General features: G+C 44.3%; 1 protein-coding gene across 2 annotated transcripts in view; it reads right to left on the reverse strand.

The window, feature by feature from the left end:
• The window catches only part of SPATA13 (spermatogenesis associated 13), a 326,917-nt gene extending 307,894 nt beyond the window's left edge, over positions 1–19,023 (reverse strand). For both annotated transcript variants that reach the window (XM_055244219.2, XM_063618815.1), the window contains exon 1: positions 18,822–19,023. In XM_055244219.2, the coding sequence (XP_055100194.1) occupies positions 18,822–18,861 (40 nt within the window). In that variant the 5' untranslated portion in view covers positions 18,862–19,023. The remainder of the gene's footprint in view (positions 1–18,821) is intronic.
• Positions 19,024–20,044: the final 1,021 nt, after the last annotated feature.

Consider the following 20,044-nt stretch of genomic DNA (forward strand, 5'->3'; position numbering starts at 1 on the left):
AGTCAAATTCTATATTTAAAAGACAATGGTAATAAGTACTGTTTCTGTGGGTATGTATACGCAGCAAGTGTACAAAATAATGCTGCGGGAGGAGGGGAAGTGTGGCTGAGAAGGGACTTCTGCTGTATTGGTTCTTGTTTAATGGGTTCTGTATTTGCTGATGTATATTGTGTTTTTTTCATGTCTCTAATATTGTATTAAATATGTGAGTCAAATCAAGTATAGAACAAAAAGAAAGTATCTTAAAATCATTACTATAATGGATAATGGCTGATGTATAACTTGAAGACAAATACTTTTGCAAATATTTTGCATTAGTTAAAAAATGGACTTTCTACAGTCATAATACTCTGCTTCAATCTAAAATTGCTTGAAATGCATTATATGCAATTAAATCTGTATTCGTTACTACTAATATAACACGAAAAGAACTGAATACATGATGAAGGTTCTAATCTTAGTTCTGTTTCTTTTAAAATCCTAGGTTTTCTTAAGAGCAACTTGTTATCATTAAAGCCTCTATGTGCTTCCAAAGAAAAAATTATGCATTACTTGATTTGTGGCACAGCAGCCTTAATTCAGGTTCCTCATGAAGACATGCACAGTACTCTTTCCTGTGTGCACTCCATTCATTATTTGAATTCTCAATCTTTTTACCACCTTCTCTTGTAAACCTGCTGTTATCTCATGGCTCAGTAATGAAATTGTTACTGGTGTCAGAGAAGCTGTGCTTAGTTTAGGATTTCTGTGACGGAAACATCAAAATGGCTTAATCCAACACCTTCTCTGAGTGATCTGGCCTAGGCACTCCCCTCTCTATCTATAGGTACACCTAAGCATCCATACACACACACACACACACACCCCTGCATTTATAGACCAGCGTGGGGAAAATGCTATAGACAGAACCATCGAAAACCAGACAGATGGGATTTTGAATAAAAGGGCAAATGCTGTAGTTTGGAAGACTGAGTCAACGGCCACAGGGAACTGCCTGCCCATACACTCCTGGCCTGAGATCATAGGGAGAATTAACAGAAGAAGAACAAATGATGGCAATTTTCTCTGTTCACCCCCTACATTCAGAAAAAGAAAAATATTTCATTGAGCCACTTCTGAGGACATCAGAAGCGAAGGTTCCAATAGGGCCCAATCACCCAGGGATGACCAATGAGTTTGATTTTACAACACTGTGTATGGGAAAGACAGAGCTGGATGGGTTCTACGTCCGTGCCTGCCAAGTAAGGACCACAGGGCAGCAGCTGGTAGGAAACCTATTTCCCTCAGAGGGTACAGCCAGTGCCTGTGGTTGGGGGGTCACAGGTGCACTGGATGCTCTTCCTTCCTCAAGGAGCCGGATGAGGCTTGCGGCAGTCCTATTCCAAGGAGACTCCAGGAACTGGTAAATTCGTGAAGCTCCTGCAGTCTAGTCAGTCCAACCGGGAGGGATAGGGAGTCTCAAAGACCAACGCACTCACCCCTCTGACCAGGCCTCAGGCCACTGAGGCCGATCTGGTGTTTCCCTAAGCCCAGAGTGCTTTCAGACACAGCCACCACCAGCTCCTTCCCCCAGAGTGTGTCACTCTGTCCCCTCTCTATGGAATGCAGAGCAAGTGTGACATTTCCCTCCTACTCAAATTCGTTTGTCAATGGTTCTGACTCTGAACACCCCAAGCAGACAGAAATTTTTCATCTACCTCCTGCATGCAAGCCCAACACAGAGACTGGTAGATACCTGTCATTCAATATGTTCACCAACACTTTTTTTGAATCACAGGCATAGTGTTAGAGTGAGCTATTGAATGGGTGGATGGACACATACATGACAATTATCTTAGACCTCTTCTTGTAAATGACCTCATGTGACAGAGGTCAAAAGCTATGACACTGCTTTTCTGAAGCCCATGCCTCAAACATGTACCTGACCCCACCTTTGCCACTGCACAGTGACCTCTCGTCACTCCCTCTCGGTCATGTAAGATGTTGACACGTGGCTCACGGTGCACCATCCACCTCTGCTCCCACCCGCCCCCTGGGTGAGTTCAATGTCTACATGAGTGACATTGTGGCCATACAGTCTCCTCCTCACCTCCCATGTCCCCTTTATCTCACCATCCTTCCCACAGCCACACTCCAGCCTCATCTTCTGAAATCACTGTTTAAATCTCTGGGGTCAGTGCCGGAGCCTCCCCCTCCGCAGATCGCTTGCTCAGTCCTCACAGCTGCTCCCTCACCTCCCGGCCCTCACCCAGTGCTGACTCTTTTTACTTCTTCAACCCATCAGGTTCTCTTTCTTCATTTCCCTCCATATCCACGGCCATCACTGAACATCCCTGCCAGTATCCAAAACTCCTCACTCCTCCTGCTTCCCACCCAAGTCACTGGGATGAGTGCAGTGCCCTGGTGGGTCTGTGCTGGGGCCTCCTGGGAAGCATCACCATCAGGACACGGGGGCATTCACGGGATTGACCCTAACAGACACAGCGGCCAGCCCGGCCACCCTCCTGCCTTTCCCCGCCAGCTCATTCTCCCCTCTCCACGGCCACTCCTTAATGCAATCTCCACTCTCCTCAAACTTCCAGCCCCACTGAACCCCACCCTCTCTCACACCTCACCTCTCTCACACCCTCCTTCTCAGAAGAAGCAGCTGTCCCCAGACACTCCCTCCACCTCCACTCCTGCAGCCTTCCCACGAGACACATTATCCCCGCATCCTGCCCTTAGCACAGAGGTGTCACCTCCTCTCATGCAACTCACCTGCTCACCCTCCACCTCAGTAATGTAACACTGTTACTTTCCCCCGTGTTCTTGTATATGTGACTACTTCTTCTCTACTCTAACCTTAAAATGTAATGTGGCTGTGAGCCTGGGTGACATTACCTGGAGAGAGTAGGGGGTGAGAGCAGAAGAGGCCACTTGGCCAGCCCGGAAGAACTGTGTCAGATCATAATAATAGTAGCCAAGGAGGACAGGGGGTGAGGGGAGTGAACAAGGGGGAAACACAGAGCACAGCAGCCAAGAACCCGGAGTGGGGAGAGGCTGAAAAACAGCAGCCTAGGAAATAAACACTATCCAGTCCCAAATTCACACCTCTGACCCAGGGAATCTCCCGAATTCACACCCCACCCAAGGCTCTCCGGAATTTACACTTCTCATCCAGGGCTCTCCCAAATTCACGCCTCTCACCCAGGGTTCTCCCGAGTTCAAACCTCTGACCCAGAGCTCTCCAGAATTCACAGGTCTAGCCCAGGGCTCTCCCAAATTCACGCCTCTGACCCAGAGCTCTCCCAAATTCACACCTCTAACCCAAGGCTTTCCTGAATTCCCTTTCTTGAACACAAGCCTCTTTCCCCACAGGGCTTCTGCATGTCCTGTTGCCCTTTCCTGAGAATCCTTCTTGGGCCCTCTTCTCCACCACTTCATAGACCGGATCACATTAGCAAACATCTTATGTTGTTGCCGGGTACTTGGTTTGTGGCCTATCTTCCCCCTAGAAGGCAGGTTTGGGGACGGCAAGGGCTGCATCTGCCCTGAAAGTCACTCCTTGTGTGGTGTCTGAAAGGTTCCTCCCCACCAAGGGCTGCCTGGCTTAGACATCTCACCGCCCAGCACTGTCTTTCACTGGGCTCCCCACGCCTTCCATATTCTCCATCACTGGACTTTGTCACCTGCTGCTCCCTTTGAAAGCTTTTCTATCTTTGTATCAGCCTGGTTAAACTCTTACTCATGCCTCAGCTGCCCCAAGACCTACACTTCCTCAGTGAAGGCTTCCCAGCCCCCAGGCCAGGTCAAGCCCTCTCTTGTTCTCTTTCAGGGCACAATGTCCTTCTCCTTTCTAGACCACCACAGCTGAAATTCTGTATTTGATTTTGTGCTCATTTGATCAATGTCTAACCCTCCCACTAGGTTTCTTACCTCACCATCCTCAGTGTGAAATGCCGTCTTAGTGTGGTTTTAATATGCATTTTGGTGATTACTAATGAGGGCAAGCACTATTTTTCATGTTTATAGGCCAGATTGTTTTTGACTATATTCTACTACACTGCCTGTTTTTCAGGCCTGGCAAGTTAACCATCAGCTTTGCTGCAATTCAGGTATTTGGCCAGTAATATTAACAATAACAGAGCTACTTTGCATTTGCTTTGCACAAGTATCTAAATGGGGGAAGTCTGCCATAAAGAGTGAAAAAGAGAATTTCTGATTCTTAAAAAAATGGAGTAATAGGAACAACATTTACTCTCTCACTGAAAATAAAAGCAACCTAAATATAAGAAACACCAGTTTTCAAACATTAGATGCCAGGCCATACTTGAGAGTAATCCCTGAGAGGCAGAAACAAATAGGCTGAACCTTTTGCTTCCCCAGTTATTGCCTGGAGGTTTCCAGGCTGCAGCTCAGGCAGAAAGAATCCAGCCTGAGCCTGGAGATCTCCCTGACTCCAGATGGAGTTGGGAGTCCCACACGGTCAAGGTCTGTACACTTAAAACTATCACCTGCTGTTCAGGCAAAATGAAATGAGAGATAGACTGTGTGATGGGTTGGAAGATTCAATATTGTTAATATGCCAAATCTTCTCAAAGTGGTCTAAATATTCTACACAATGCTAATCAATACCCGAACAGGCTTTTTTTTTTTTTTTTGGTAGAAAATGAGGATCTGTTTCTAAAACACATGGAAATGCAAAGTGCCTAGAATGACCAAAACAGCCTTGGAAAAAAATGGAGGACCTATAGCACTTGATTTTGAGACTTATAAAACCAGTTATCAAGAAAATCAACATTAGGCCAGGTGCAGTGTCTCACGCCTGTAATCCCAGCACTTTGGGAGGCCGAGGCAGGTGGATCACTTGAAGTCAGGAGTTCAAGACCAGCCTGGCCAACATGGCAAAACCCCATCTCTACCAACAATACAAAAAGCCTGAAATGGTGGCATGTGCCTGTAATCCCAGCTACTTGGGAGGCTGAGGCATAAGAATTGCTTGAACATGGGAGGCAGAGGTTGTAGTAAACAGAGACTATGCCACTTCACTCCAGCCTGGGTGACAGAGCAAGACACCATCTCAAAAAAAAAAAAAAATCAAAGTTAGTGAAAAGATGGAAAATTGATCACCGAACACAAATATAAAGCCAATTGATTTTTAACAAAAATGCAAAGATAATTCAATGGACAAGTATCATTTTTTCACCAAATGACGCTGGAACAGATGGATGTTCATGTGCAAAAAAAATGAACCTGAATCCATATCTCAGGCCACATATGAAAATTAACTGAAAATGAATCATAGACCTAAATGTAAAACCTAGGTATACAAAACTTCTGTGAGAACACGTAGAAGAAAAACATTGTAACCATGGGTTAGGAAAGGATTTCACAAATACAACAAAAAATCACGATCCCTAAAAGAAAACAACTGACAAACTGGATTTCATCAAAATTTAAAACTTCTGTTTTTCAAAAGACACTGTTAAGAAAATTAAATGATAAGCCACAGTCAGGGAGAAAACATTTGTAAACCATGTATCTGATAAAGATCTTTTATCTAGAACATGTTTATAAAACACTCTCAAATGCAATAATATGAAAACAACCTGATAAAAATGGACAAAAGATTTGGACAGACATTTCATGAAAGAAGATAAAGATGGAAAATAAGAACAAGAAAAAAGCTCAATGTCATTAGTCATTAAGAAAATGCAAATTAAAAGTACTCCGAGATACCACTACATACCTTTAGAATGGCTAAAATTTTTTAAACTGATGATTCCAAGTGCTGTTGAGAATGTAAAGTAACTGGAACATTCCAGAGTGGGAACATTCACTGCTGTTGAGAAAGTGAAATGGTGCAAAGACTTTGGAAAACAGTTTGGTAGTTTCTAAAAAAGTTAAACGTACGTATCACATGACCTAGTTATTTGTACATAGATACTACCCCAGAAGAAAAGAGTACATTTGTCCACACAACGACCTGAAACTGAATTCCTGTAGCAGCTTTACTCATCATAGCCCAAGACCAGAAACAATCCAATATTCATTCCCAAGTGGCTGCATGAACAATGGAATAACTACCAATATAGTTTGTCCCCTCCAAGACTCATGTTCAAGTATGATCCCTAGTGTTGGAGGTGGGGCCTAGTGGGAAGTGTTTGGCTCATGCGGGTGGATCCCTCATGGGTGGCTTGGTACCCTCTCATGGTAATGAGTGAGCTCTCCTCTATTAGTTCAGTAGAGAGCTGGTTATTTATAGAGGCTGGCACCTCCTCCTCACTGCCTTGTTCCCTCTCTTGCCATGTGACACGCCTGCTCCCCCTTCACTTTCCACTATAATTAGAAGCTTCCTGAGGCCTCAACAGAAGCAGATGCTGGTCTGATGCTTCCTGTACAACCTGCAGAAGCATGAGCCAAATAAACCTCTTCTTTATAAATTACCCAGTCTCAGGTATTTCTCTATAGCAATGTAAAATGGACTAATATAACTACTAAGCAATGAAAAGCCATGAACTAGTGATACATGGAAAGACATGGATAAACCTCAAATTATGCTGAACGAAGTAAAAAGATTTCATAGTATATGATTTCTTTTGTATAAAATTCTAGAAAATGCAACTAACTTGTAGTGATAGGAAGCATCAGTGTTTGCCTGGGAATGTGGGTACGGGGAGCGTCGGATCACAGGGTGCGTGAGTGTTCTACTTTTGATGGTGATGAATATGGACATGGTTTTGATTGTGGTGAGTATACACATATGTACCACAGTGTACACTTTCAATATGTGCATTCTATGCCCATTATACCTTAACAAATAAAGAAAAGATAAAAATGGAGACCATTTCTGCTCACAGTATTTTTAGTTGAAACTGATGGTTGTTTAAGCAGAAAAGCCATCATTTTCAAGAGCCCAGATATTTCTATCAATCTTGACTGATCCTTACAAGAGTGGTTAGAAGCCCAGGATGAATACTCGTTATTCCATTATTAGCTGTTCTTAAGAGGAATGGGGCACTGGGAACAGCAATGGGCTCTCTCAGCCACATTCTCCTGCTTGTAAGTTAGGAAAAGCAGCCCCTGCCTTACAAGATGATCTGTGAGGGCCACTGTGAGCACAGGATCCTTATAAGGGAAAGAGAGTGGCTGGGGAGCCTGAGAAGGAGACTGACCATAAAAGGAGAGGTCAGAGGGAGGCGACTGCTGGCTCTGGAGATGGAGGAGGGGCCACAAGCCAAGAAACGCTGGCAGCCTCTTGTTAAATTATGTGTGGCCTAAAGCTGCCTCCTCACATATTTTAAGTTTGGCCTCAAGGCTTCTTGTGCATAGCTTCTTGTGCATAGTGAACTGTAACCTCACTGATGTGTAAGCATCCTGTAAGCTACTCTTTTAATAAGTAGCTAAATCTCAGCCAATCAGCCAAGCACAGGTGGCCAACCATTAAAACTTGTTCAGGTAAGGCAAGAGCCCAGCTGTGACCAACCCAGCTGTTTCTGTACATCACTTCGTTTTCTTAGGTCACTTTCTTCCCTCTGTCCATAAATATTATCTGACCATGTGACAGCCCCAGTTCAGTCACTCTGAACCTCTTCTGGTTCTGGAGACTGTCTGATTTGCAAATCGTTTTTTGCCCAATTGAACTCTGTCGAATTTAATTTGCTGAAAGCCTTTCCCATCTGGCTTATCTGAATTTTTATGCCCTTCTCACCATTCTCTACACTTTTCAGAGTTAGATCTTTTGTTCTCATTTGCAAACTCTAGTGTTAAAACTCTAGAAGGTGGAAAGGCAAGGCGGCGGACTCTCCCTCATGGCCTCAGAAGGAAAGCAATCCTTGAGTCAGCCCAGTGAAGCCCACTTTGGACTCCTGACCCCCGAAATATGAGATAATAATCCCATTAGGTTCATGGTAACTTGTTACAGCAGCAAGAGGAAACTAATTTGTAACCTACCAAAAACCCTTCATTTCCTCAGAGACTCCAACACACTGTTAGGGTTTGCTCTCTTCTGGAATGAGCAACCTGAGTTCTCTGTGTCTCACAGGTCCCATATCTATCTGCTCAGTTGTCTCTGTGGCTCTTCAAGTCTTTCCTTAAACAGGAAGCTCAGGCAGAGACAAAACACATGCTATCAGGGTCCAATTAGTACTCAGAATAAAAGATGACCACTTCCTCCACGCAGTTCAAGGCAGCCTCACCCTTCCCCAGTTCTCAGGAAACATGGCTTATCTGAATTTTTATGCCCTTCTCACCATTCTCTACACTTTTCAAAGAGTCAGATCCTTTGCTCTTATTTGCAAATCAATACATTAATTAACACAACCCCCTCTATTTCTCTGCCTAATTTTTTCAGGAGATTTTGGTAAGAAGAATCAAAACTTTCCAGATTACAAAATTAGATTTGATTATAGATATGAAAATGCATATCAGACACAGATGAAATTCCATGACCTCACATTTTTATCTCAAAGGGAAAATCTCAGTCGATATGGAGATTCCATCTGTTTTGAGCTGAAAAAGGCTGCCATTTAGGGCCCCTGCCAGACCTGACCTCTGTTATTTCCTTCCCATCTGGGCTGGATTCATTTTAAGTTATCAGCATAATCAGTTATTTAAAAATAAGTCAGAAATAATAACAAGTTCAAAAACCAAGGCCCAGTGATATTGATGTTAATGTCAAATCCAGTTAAATGGGATTCATCACTTGGATTTGATTAAGCCAAACAGGAAAAACAAAATTATCTTTGATTTACATGTGTTCAAAGATCACACCTTTGTCTTTCTAGGGATAAAATCAGATCAGCTATGTATGATAAATAATTTTAACATGCAATTTTTTGTAGTGTTACAAAAGCAAATGAGATTGGTATGTATCTTCAGGCTCTTAAGGATGTCAGGGTTCCCGAACCTTGGCACTACTGACATTTTTGGACATCGTGTTTGGGGGCTGTCCTGCGTATGGTGAGAAGTTTAGCTCCATCCTTGGCCTCTACCCACTAGACGTCAGGAACAGCATCACACACACAGTCACGACACTCAAAACCACCTCCAGACACTGCCAGATGTCCCCTGGGAGGCAAAATCACCCCTAGTTCAGAAGGCTGAGCTACACCAAGTCACCTGTTTACAGCAAATGCTTCATAACAGTGTGCTGATGTGCTTTTAACTTTTAATCTGCCTTTTGGCCGAAAATGTAGGGCTTGGTTACAAGCCATTTTCTTTATGACTGTAAGGGAGGAAGAATCTATTGCCTAGTGACTATTAGAATTCTACTCTTCTATTTCCAAAAATGAGTGCTCTTTATTCCTCTACACAGACCCCAATATTGCAGAGGTTAAAAAACAGCACTCTATGCTCATTTTAGTCTTTTCTCACCTTCATTACTCAATGATGAACAGAAAACTTCAACATTTCCCACGTGTGGTCATTGAAGACAGGCTCCCAGTTGCGGATAATTAGTGGGACCTACCCAACCCTTAGAGGATCTTAGCAGCCAGGGCCTGAAAAGCACCTGCAGTCATGCTGGCCAGTCCCACACACGAACCTCGTCCCCAACACCTCTGCTTCTATTCTAATAGAAAGTTCTGCCCTTGTTAAGGACGATACCTCATCCTCCAGCTTCCATCTTAATTGTGCTCTCTGAAGCCATGGCAAGATTGTCTCATTCCTCTCTCTATACAATAGCTGAAGCTCCATCTGAGAACTGAGCTCCATCTGAGACTAAAACTCCATCTGAGCACCCAATATGATGCCTAGAGCATGTTGGTGAAAATATGACAGGCAGCTCTCAGGGCACTGCTGGCTTGACGGAAATTCCCATGCTGCATTGTAAGCAGAAGAACAGTAGCTGACGCTTCCTAGCTCTTGCCGTGCCAGGCACTGTTAGAAGCGCTTTACACACATGGCAGCAGCTGCCAGCAGTCATCTATTTTGGACAGTCTAGACAGTGTTTCCCAGCATTGTGGAGCCAAACGTGGCCATGTCCCCAAGTTCCATCCAACTATGGATGTGAGTTTGCCAGGAAGCTAATGAATCCTAGGCTGCAGGATCCCTCTCCTGCAGGGCCCCTTTCAAGCCTAGGGAGGGGCTGTAGCACATGGGCCACTTTGTGTTCATTTCTTAAAGAAAGTTCCCGAAATTGACCCTTCAGACCTCACCATACGTGGGACTACCCCTGCCAACATTCTCCTCTGGTCTGTGCGTGTAATGGTCCTGGAAATCACACATCAAAGATACAAAGCCATCATTAGCCTAGATCCCTGAAGACTTCGTGGAACAGAGCCATCCACCACCACCAGCACCTGCCACCGATCAGACACACCTGCAATGGTCTGTATCCAGGCGGTAAACTTTTATTGTGTCAAGCCACCAAAATGTTGGACTTTACTACAGGACCTAGTATCACCCTAACTAATACATGCCTTATTTTATATAATTCTCACAACAACCTTATATACCTCATGTTGCTCTGAAGCACAGAGACCTAAGTACACAAGGTCACACAGCTATTAGGAACAGAGCTAGACTCAGACCTCCTGGACACTGATGGAGGCAGCAGGTCCCCGGGTTGACAGCACATGGTTGGACTCCAGTTCTCCACTTTCTACCAAGAACCCAGACTTGAGGAGTGTCAGGGAGGGTGGTTCTGGACCTCAGTAATCTCACTGCAAATGGGCCTCATTATTCTACTCACTTCCTAGGTTTTGTGAGGGTTAAATAAAATAATCCATGTAAAATATTTAGCAGAGTGCTTGGCTTGTAGTAACCACTCAACAATGGCAGTGCCAATCATTACAATAACCCCACGGTCTTCATCACTGTGTCCTCTTCCCGTTTGGGGTGGCTTTCCACACTGCACTATACCAAAGCCTGAGTGAACAGTCTCATTCACCACTGCTTGGCATGGAAGATTTTTCTTCTCAGAAACAATACAGAAAACAACCCACTCATCCACCTCCCAACCCCAGCCCACCTGCCCCCAACTCAGAGTCTCCCTAATCTGATTGTCTACAAATGAAGGTCACTGTGGGATGATTACTCTGTTGTCCTTTTGGTGTTAGGGGCTGAGAAGTATATTTACTTCTTGAACAAGTGTTCACAAATGTGCACAATATGCATGGTGCTGGACTTGCTATGAACACGAGTCTTATCGACGCATTGGAGAAAAGAATGCAGTAATAGCAAAGACAGCTGGACACTGCGGGCTGGAGCTCACTAACTTTGCAGCATGAAGCCCAGTGAAGGAGAAGTTTCTTATGACCACAACATTCCCTGTAAATTTTCAAGGAGAAAAGGAGAGCAAGAAAAGAAGTCATCTGAGAGTGTCTTCAGGTGAAAGTTTGCTTACTTTAGACAGAGTGCAGTAAAATATGGCCTTTGCTGTTTTTACTGGACTGCATACTGATGAGACCCTAAGTCCCAAATCAGTGACTACATTCTGCAAACACAGGATTTATTGCCCTGAATCAGCCCCAAACCACACTTACATCTCAGAGAGGGACAGGAATGTATTACAAAGAAAAGACAGCACAGGTTCTTAGATGGGCTGCCCTTGAAGGCAATTTGAGTGATGCTGCATTCCGAATCCATCCCTTCCTCACCAGCCCTGACCAGGATCTCTGCCTTAAGCTTGTGTGCCCCTTCTCCACTCAGGGAGCTGCTGCCCTGCCTGGGACTCTGCCAGGACAATTAGCAGGTGTCTGTTTCTCCTCTGCCTGATCTTAACCTTAAGCAGGCTTCATCTTCTTTCACTGTCTTTCTCACAAGGCCAGGGGTACACCAGGGAAATAAAACTGCAGCCAGCTCAGCTTTCTCTTCTTGCCACACAGGTTTCAGGATTTGTGGGGAAGACACTCAGGGTCTCATCCCAAGACTCTGAATGTGTGATACTATCACAACCTACTGGCACCCAGTCACATCCCATTCCCAGAAGGCATTCTCCTTTAGATCTCCAGCCATCTGTCAACAGTCATCCATCAACAGATGTTTATGAGCAATCAATATGTTAGGTTCTGGGTGATCACAGGAAACAAGGTAGATGTGATCCTGTTCCCTGGGCATTTACAGCTTCACGGGGTGCACTCTTTTGTACAAGGAAGTAGACAGTTATAGCACAGGGCAATTATGCAAGCTAAAGGACATGCTGGATCCTAGAAGAATCCACTAAACAAGGCTGGGGAGTGTTGGGCAAGACTTGCTGGAGGAAGAAGGAATAGAGCTGCTCAGGTTGGTAGAGACTGGGGAGTGGAACAAGGGAGAACATTCCAGAAAAAGGAGCAGATTCAAAGGTCCTGAAACAAGGGTGCACCCAGAGTTTAAGGAATTGAGAAATCACTACTGGGAACGGTGGATTGTAGGAAGGAGGGGGCAATGAGTAAGGAAACAGAGGGAGTGGGCCAGGGCATGCCAGTCCAGAGGCCATGCTAAGGAATTTGAATTTTATTCTAGGGGGAGTGGGGGCCATCAAAGGGTTTTGGCCAGGGATATGGTTTTATAAAACCAGAGAGTTGCATTTCATAAACTCCTCTTGGTGACAGATCATACAACTGCTGAATGTGGAAAAGTCTGAAGGCAATGACTCAGCTGGAGGTGGCTGAAGGAACCCAGCAGGGATTGGGTGGCATCTGAAAAAGATGGTGGTGACCAGGTACAGGGTGGTAGACACACTGGAGGGACTGTTTAGGTGGAATTGGTTGGCAGTTGTCTTACTCTGTTTGGGCTGCTGTAACAAAATACCATAAACTGGGTGGCTTATAAGCAACAGACATTTATCTCTGACAGTTCTGGAGGCTGGGAAGTCAAAGATCAATGCATCCGCAGATTCAATGTCTGGTGGGTGTCCGCTTTCTGGCTCACAGATGGTGCCATCTCACTGCATCCTCACATAGTGGAAGTGGCAAGACAGCTCTCTGGGGCCTCTTTTCTAAGTGCACCAACCCTGTTCATTAGGCTTCTGTCCTCATGATCTAATCACTTCCCAAGGCCTCACTTCTGATACTATCACGTTGAGGGGTTAGATTTCAGCATAGAATTTTAGGGGGACACAAACTTTCAGCCCATGGCAATAATGTAGAGAATAATACAGAAAAGAGTGGATAGGTATGTGGAGAAGCAAGACAGCAAACTCAGGAACTGGGACGTTACTCTGTGGGTCAGAGGAATAAGTTCAGAGTGGGGCATGTTGAGTTTGAGTTTTCTAGTACACAGTTAGCTGCATGAGCTTAGCAAATGATATTTAATAAAACGCTATTTGGGTTGTTTTTTTCAGTTCATACCAAGTTACTTATGTTTATGTATCCAACTTTTAAAAGAAAACTTGAGTAAATCTTTTTTTTTTTTTTTTTTTTGAGATGAAGTCTCGCTCTGTCATCCAGGCTGGAGTGCAGTGGTGCGATCTCAGCTCACTGCAACCTCTGCCTCCTGGGTTCAAGTGATTCTCCTGCCTCAGCCTCCTGAGTAGCTGGGACTACAGGAGCATGCTACTACTCCTGGCTACTTTTGTATTTTTAGTAGAGACAGGGTTTCACCATGTTGGTGAGGCTGGTCTCAAAATCCTGACCTCATGATCCACCTGCCTCGGCCTCCTAAAGTGCTGGGTTTACAGGCATGAGCCACCGCACCCGGCCGAGTAAATCTTAACATTAAAACACATAGTGAGACTAGAAATTTTTATAACTTTCTCACAAAGATATTCTTTCTTCAGTATATGAACCATTTCAGTAAATGGACTACCTCACTGGACTCTCCCCTTAATAAAACCTACTGTCACCAAGCCAGTATTTGATCAATGGTGTTGAAAAGCAGGTTTTACTAATTCTCAGACAAAGCTCCTGTTTCATAGGAGAGCTCCAAAGACTCCCACAGGCTGCACACTAGGGATGCCAAACAAAGGGATATTTTTCAACAACAGCCAATATAAAGAAGAGGGAGGAGAAAAACCCAACAGCCCAACTGAGAAATGAACAAAGGAAATGAACAGATAGTTGCAGTAAAAGAAATACAGTGGCCCTGAAACATTCAGAGTTCACTCAAAATAGGAGAAATGTAAACTAAAACCACACTGAGACACCATTTTCTATCATGAGATGAGCAAAGATGAAGGAATTTTTGCTTCGTTGGTGAGGGCTTGGGAGACAGATTCTTTATAAAGGACACATAAATTGGTACAATCTCCACAGAAGGAAATTCATTAACATCCAAAATTTAATGTGCCCAAAACTTTCTTCTCAGCAAATCAATATCAATAATTCTGATTGATCAACATGCTTGCACATGTGTGAAATGGTTTAAGTTCACAGTTATTCACAGAAGCATGGAAAAAACTGAAAGCCTATCCACAGAGAACTGGTTTATGTAATATGTTATCACCATAGCACAGAATACCATGCAGCCAGAATACCACTGAAAAGATTTGAAACAGTGAAAACAACCCAAATTTCCATCAGCAGGTGAATGAATAAACAAAATGTGGTATATACACACTATGGAATATTACTGAGTCTTAAAAAGGAACAAAATTGGCTGGGCGCAGTGGCTCACGCCTGTAATCCCAGCACTTTAGGAGGCCAAGGCAGGCAGATCACCTGAGGGGTCAGGAGTTCAAGATCAGCCTGGCCAACACAGTGAAACCCCGTCTCTACTAAAAAATACAAAAATTAGCCAGACGTGGTGGTAGGTGCCTGTAATCCCAGCTACTCAGGAGGCTGAGGCAGGAGAATTGCTTGAACCCAGGAGACAGAGGTTGCAGTAAACTGAGACGGTGCCACTGCACTCCAGCCTGGGTGACAGAGTGAGGTTCTGTCTCAAAAAAAAAAAAAAAGAAACAAAATTCTGACATATGCCACAACATACCTGGGCCTTAAGAACATTACGTTATGTGAAATAAGCCAGACACTAAAGGACAAATACTATAGAATCCACTTATAAGAGGTACCTAGAGTAGTCAGATTCATAGAGACAGAAAGTAGGATGATGGTTGCCAGGGGCTGGAGAGGGGAGTGGGGAATTCCAATTGTGTAAGATAAAAAGAGTTCTGCAGATGGATGGAGGTGAAGGTTGCAAAATAATGTGAATGTACTGAATGCAGCTGAACTGCACACTTAAAAATGGTAAATAAAACACCGAACTTTTCAAATCCGGGGCTTTTACCTTCTAATTAGTCAACATATAATTGCATAACCAAATTCTTATTGGAGAAAAAAATGCTTAATTCAGTGGCTGACTGCCTATGTTGGCTAAATATAAACAAGGTTGCAAAAATAATTTTGGCAGATTCCCAGAGCTAAAAGTAATGAACATAATATTTAACCTTAGAAGTACTTAAACTTTTCTCCAAAGAATATAACTCCACCATCATGGGAACTATTGATTTTTACATTATTCACGCTATCTTTTATCCACTGAAAATGTAAGTATTTTACATGCAGTGTGGCTGCTCATTTCCCGGTCATAGACATATTCTAACAGCTAGCCATGAAAATATTTTCTGAAATACCACATTAGCTATCTAAATAGAGACACAACCACTGAAAGAAAACCTGCTAAATAAGACCCCAAGATTATGTATCCCATAAACTAAGAGATCTGCTTTCATTATAAATGAATGTCTCATTTTACTAACAGGTTCAGTGTAGGTTTCAATCCTCTAGTTCATTTAAAATATCAATCCAGGCTACTGTGGGCACACTGCCTATGGGGTAGGCCTGCCCCATATGGATTAGTAACACACACACACACACACACACACACACAGAGAGATATCCATTCACCACTAAAATAACAAGATTTGAAAATTATCAAATTTCCCATAATGTAAAATGATAGGTGATTGTGCTTCACTCTAAATATGCTGAACTCCTTGCACAACGAGATCCCGTGATGTTTTCAATCTGAGGAAACTGCAGACATCTGGGTCTGAGGTGGAATACAACAGCAAAAACAGCCTGAAGTGACCGAAATTCCTGTGGCCAAATGACTGCTGTATGGCCCCGATGTTCTCTCTCAAGGCTAAGATCTTACAGCTAAGACATCATAGCCAAGAGCAGCTGAAGACAATGCTATTTCACAAAGGAGCAAACCAAAAAGATAAATTAAAGTTGAGAAATCCACACCTCTAAACATTTTCCCAGGCAGACTTTCCCAACCTTGTGTATAAAAACAGGGAGATACCATCATCCTTGCAGCTTCCTAGAGGCACTAGGGGACTCCTGGATAAAAGGCCAAGGGGTTGATCCTTGAGAGGCATCTGGGATTCTTAGAGAAGACATGTTCCATTTTAGGCTGGTTTTTAGAAGGAGCAGAAGGGACCTTAAAAACTTTAAAAAGGGACCCAAAACCCTCTTCCTGCAGATAACACATGTAAATCTTTGGGAATTTGGCTCGATAAGCATTTATGCAAGACTTGCACCCAGGTCTCCTGATGCTCCTCTGGCCCATTCTGATCTCTGTCTTGTTATCTAAATAAAATTCTTAGATGCCCCTATTTTCACGGTACAAAGGCTTTGCACAACAAAAATAACATTTTGCTTGTTTGGAATTTGGCATACAGTTTCCTTAGAAAGAGGTTATACAATGACTAGGTCCCTGGGCGAGCCGAAATATCTAATGTGTACATGTGAGACCATGGTATGCTAAAAACACCTGCAAGCCTAACACCCCAGAACTGCATTTATTATTGTAACTTGAAATGCCAGGAAGGGTGGAATGAGTGACAGCTGCACTCCCTTCTCCCCGGGGACTCCTCCAGCTCCAGATCACTGCTGATATCATGAAGGGTAGAGCTGAGGTCCGCGGGTGAGGAGAAGGGCACTTGCGGCTAATCCAGGGGGTACTTAGTACCGAGGCTGGCTTCCTCGTCCCTGTGTGTCTCTTCTCCCATCCGTCTCAGTGTATGGACCGCTGGCTGTTGTCCTCTCTTCAGTCACCATCTAGGGTCGTGACCAGCATTTTTCTCCTCTGCCCTGCTGTTGCCCTCAACATAGTCTTATATTCTTATGTTGCCTGTGTATCCTTCTGTCCTGGAAATGAACACTCAAGCAGTCTTTTAGGACTTTCCAATGATTTATGACTATCAATAATGAAGAAAGAACAGCCCTCTCTTCCTCTCCTGCAGCCCAGTCCCTCTTTTATTTCCTTCAGACCCTGATGAAATTCCTCCAGGAAGATAAGGCTGGAAACCCCACAGCCAGACTCACACTGGGGTAGACACATCCAGAGCTAGGATTTCATGAGCCACCCTCACCGGACTGGAGGAAGACCCTGAGCTGAAAAATGGGACAGAGCCTGGATTGTGGTTGGGGTGATGTGAACATGCAGGCGACAGGTAGGAGGAAAGAAGCCACAGCAGGGGAGGATCTGGGCCTCCGGCCAATGAGCCCCCGCAACAGGCATTCCTGGGGTGGCCATGCCACGACACAACCTTTCCCATGATTCTCTGTGTGCACGGCCGCTCACCCTCAGCTGCATCATAAACTACTCAGGAAGAAAGGTTGTGACACATTTCGTGCCCCTGTCAGCGCTGAGTATGTAGGGAGTGACTGGTCAATACTTGTCGAGTGGTTTGAACTTCCAAGCCACTCAACGTCATTGCCATCTTCGGTAGCAGAGGGGAAGAAAGGGCATTTCACCACGCCACGCCTGAGGAAGTCATCAACAGCCAGAACAACTGTTTTCCCTCCCTCTTTACACATCTGTGTTTGGTTATTCTGTTCCTTAATTTGAGGAGGGTGCGTCTGAGATGAGCATTTTGACTAAAAGCTGCTATAAAAGCAGCAACTGAAGAGACCAGCTCACTTCCTGAATCTGTGCCATGTGATGTGCACAGCCGGCCAGTTCCACAGATGTCTGGCTCAAATAAGGAGAAACAGACCATTCTACCTTGCAGGGACTTGCACTCACGTTCAAAGCTGACTTTTCAAACTCCAAGTGCTGGCACCAATCCCTGTTCTAATTAAGTATGCCCAGCTCTCAGAAATAGGCAGTCTTTTCTGGTTGGGATAACAGTAGCTGTTCTACACAAGAACCTGTTTCTGAAAGCACCAATCAAGGAAAGCTGCTGGATCTTGTCCAAGCAGTGCATTCCGAACACTTTCCGTGTTCCTTGGAAAAGCTCACCAGGTGTATTGGAGCCCTGCTCTCCAGCAGGGATACTGCAGAATTTCATCCGGGGCCTCACACTTAAAAGTAAAGGGGAATGACTGGGGTTGGAAACGCGAGGATGACACAGACCACAGCTCCACCACTCACGGTGGGAAGGACAGGTGCCGCACGGGGCCGTGATAGAAACAGATTCCTAGAACAATGCACACAGTTTCTATTCAACTTACAGAGAAGAGCCAAGAAGCAACCTCATAAAATTCTTTCAGCAAATGACAAGATATTAAATGGATAAAATAGAAGACTACTCTCCCTCCCTTTGAAGGCAGAATACAAAGTAATGAAGGAAGTTAAGGAGACAAACACAAGTACTTTGAGACTCTGATGACCGGTGAATACCGAAACTTCTGTGGCAGAAGACTCCGGAACCTTCTTCTTTAGCTGACTTGAAACACAGTATTGATTTCTACCTTTACAAAGCAGACACTATGTAGTCCAGCCAAGGGCAAGGCACTGACCACAAGACCTGCAGGCTTCGCCCTAGACCCTGTTATTTTATGACCACATATTTTAACAGTTGGAGTTTTTGCCATACATTCCAATTACACCCTTGTTAGTTGCTCAATGCCTCAGTGAAAACCTTCAAATACTGGCTGCCCTTCACAAACAGCCTGAAATACTCTGCCATAGGTATCTTGTTAGAAATAAGCATGGATAATGCCATGCAGGCAGAAAGTTGCCCAACTTACCTTCAGGGCCAGGATGTTTATGAGGCCTACGCTTCGCCATCTGCACGGTGTTACCATTCCATTTTCATCAGGCCTGTCATTCTGCACAGGCAGCGAATATGACTCCGATCACTCCACAGCTCAAAAAATGCAGATAGACGGGTCACCCCTAGCTGGAACTAGGCTTCATCTTCCCTTGTCAGAGCTTGACAAGGTTTGAAGCTGGCCCTGCAGAGATGAGAGTGAAAATAAATTATGAAGCAAGCTAGATACAGTATTCAGTTCTGGATGTTTTTTTTAAAAAAAACAACCAACAGAATATACTAATGTAAAAATAAATGGCCACTATTTGCTCAACCATTTATTTGTGCTAAGAGAAAATACCAATGAGAATAACAAAGCAATTGAAACAGGTCAACAGGTTTTGTCTTCAAAGTCACAGATCAGTGTCTACTTTTTTATGATTCTCTGCTCTGGGCTCAAAATTGACAGGATGAAGTCCTGACCCCAGTACCTCAGAATGGGACTATATTTGGAGATACGGCCTTCATAGTGGTAATTAAGGTATAATGAGGTCATGTGGGTGGGCTCTAATCCACTATGACCAGTGTCCTTATAAGCAGAGATTAGGACACAGACAATATAGAAGGATGACCACGTGAAGACGCAGTAAGAAGGCAGTTGTTTGTGAGCCAAGGAGCGCAGCATCAGAAAAAACCATCGCTGCAGACTCCTTGATCTTGGACTCCCAGCCCCCAGCACTGGGACAATCAAGGTCTGTTACTTAATCCCCCAGGCTGTGGTGTTTTGTGATGGCAGCCCGAACAAAGACACTCTCTCCTATCGCCTCACTCCCATTTTTGAACAGTGGCTGGTTTTCGATCAACTTCACTTGACTCTTCCTTCTCACCCTCACTTCATTTTGCTCCAGGGAGCCCCTCTCCAACTCCTCCTTTCACTGGCCCTGCCCCTTTGTCTTTTAAAAGAGTTTCTCTCGCCTTCTTCCCAGACAGAAGAGCAGCCTTGGGGAGGTGAGGGAGAGAAGGGATCTTGCACCTAGCACTCCAGGGCTGGTGAGAGACCCAGCCTCCCAAAGCTCACACGTGCACCTGGTTTGCAATGGCAGAATAAAAATCATGTGACATGGTCAGAAGATGCACCTCTTCCTTTCTGGGTGACCCTGTCTGACTCGTTCAGCTTCTCTGAGCTTCTGTTTTCTCACATATTTAAAAAATGGTGATGTG

Source organism: Symphalangus syndactylus, chromosome 15, assembly GCF_028878055.3.
Source record: "Symphalangus syndactylus isolate Jambi chromosome 15, NHGRI_mSymSyn1-v2.1_pri, whole genome shotgun sequence".
NCBI lineage: Eukaryota > Metazoa > Chordata > Mammalia > Primates > Hylobatidae > Symphalangus > Symphalangus syndactylus.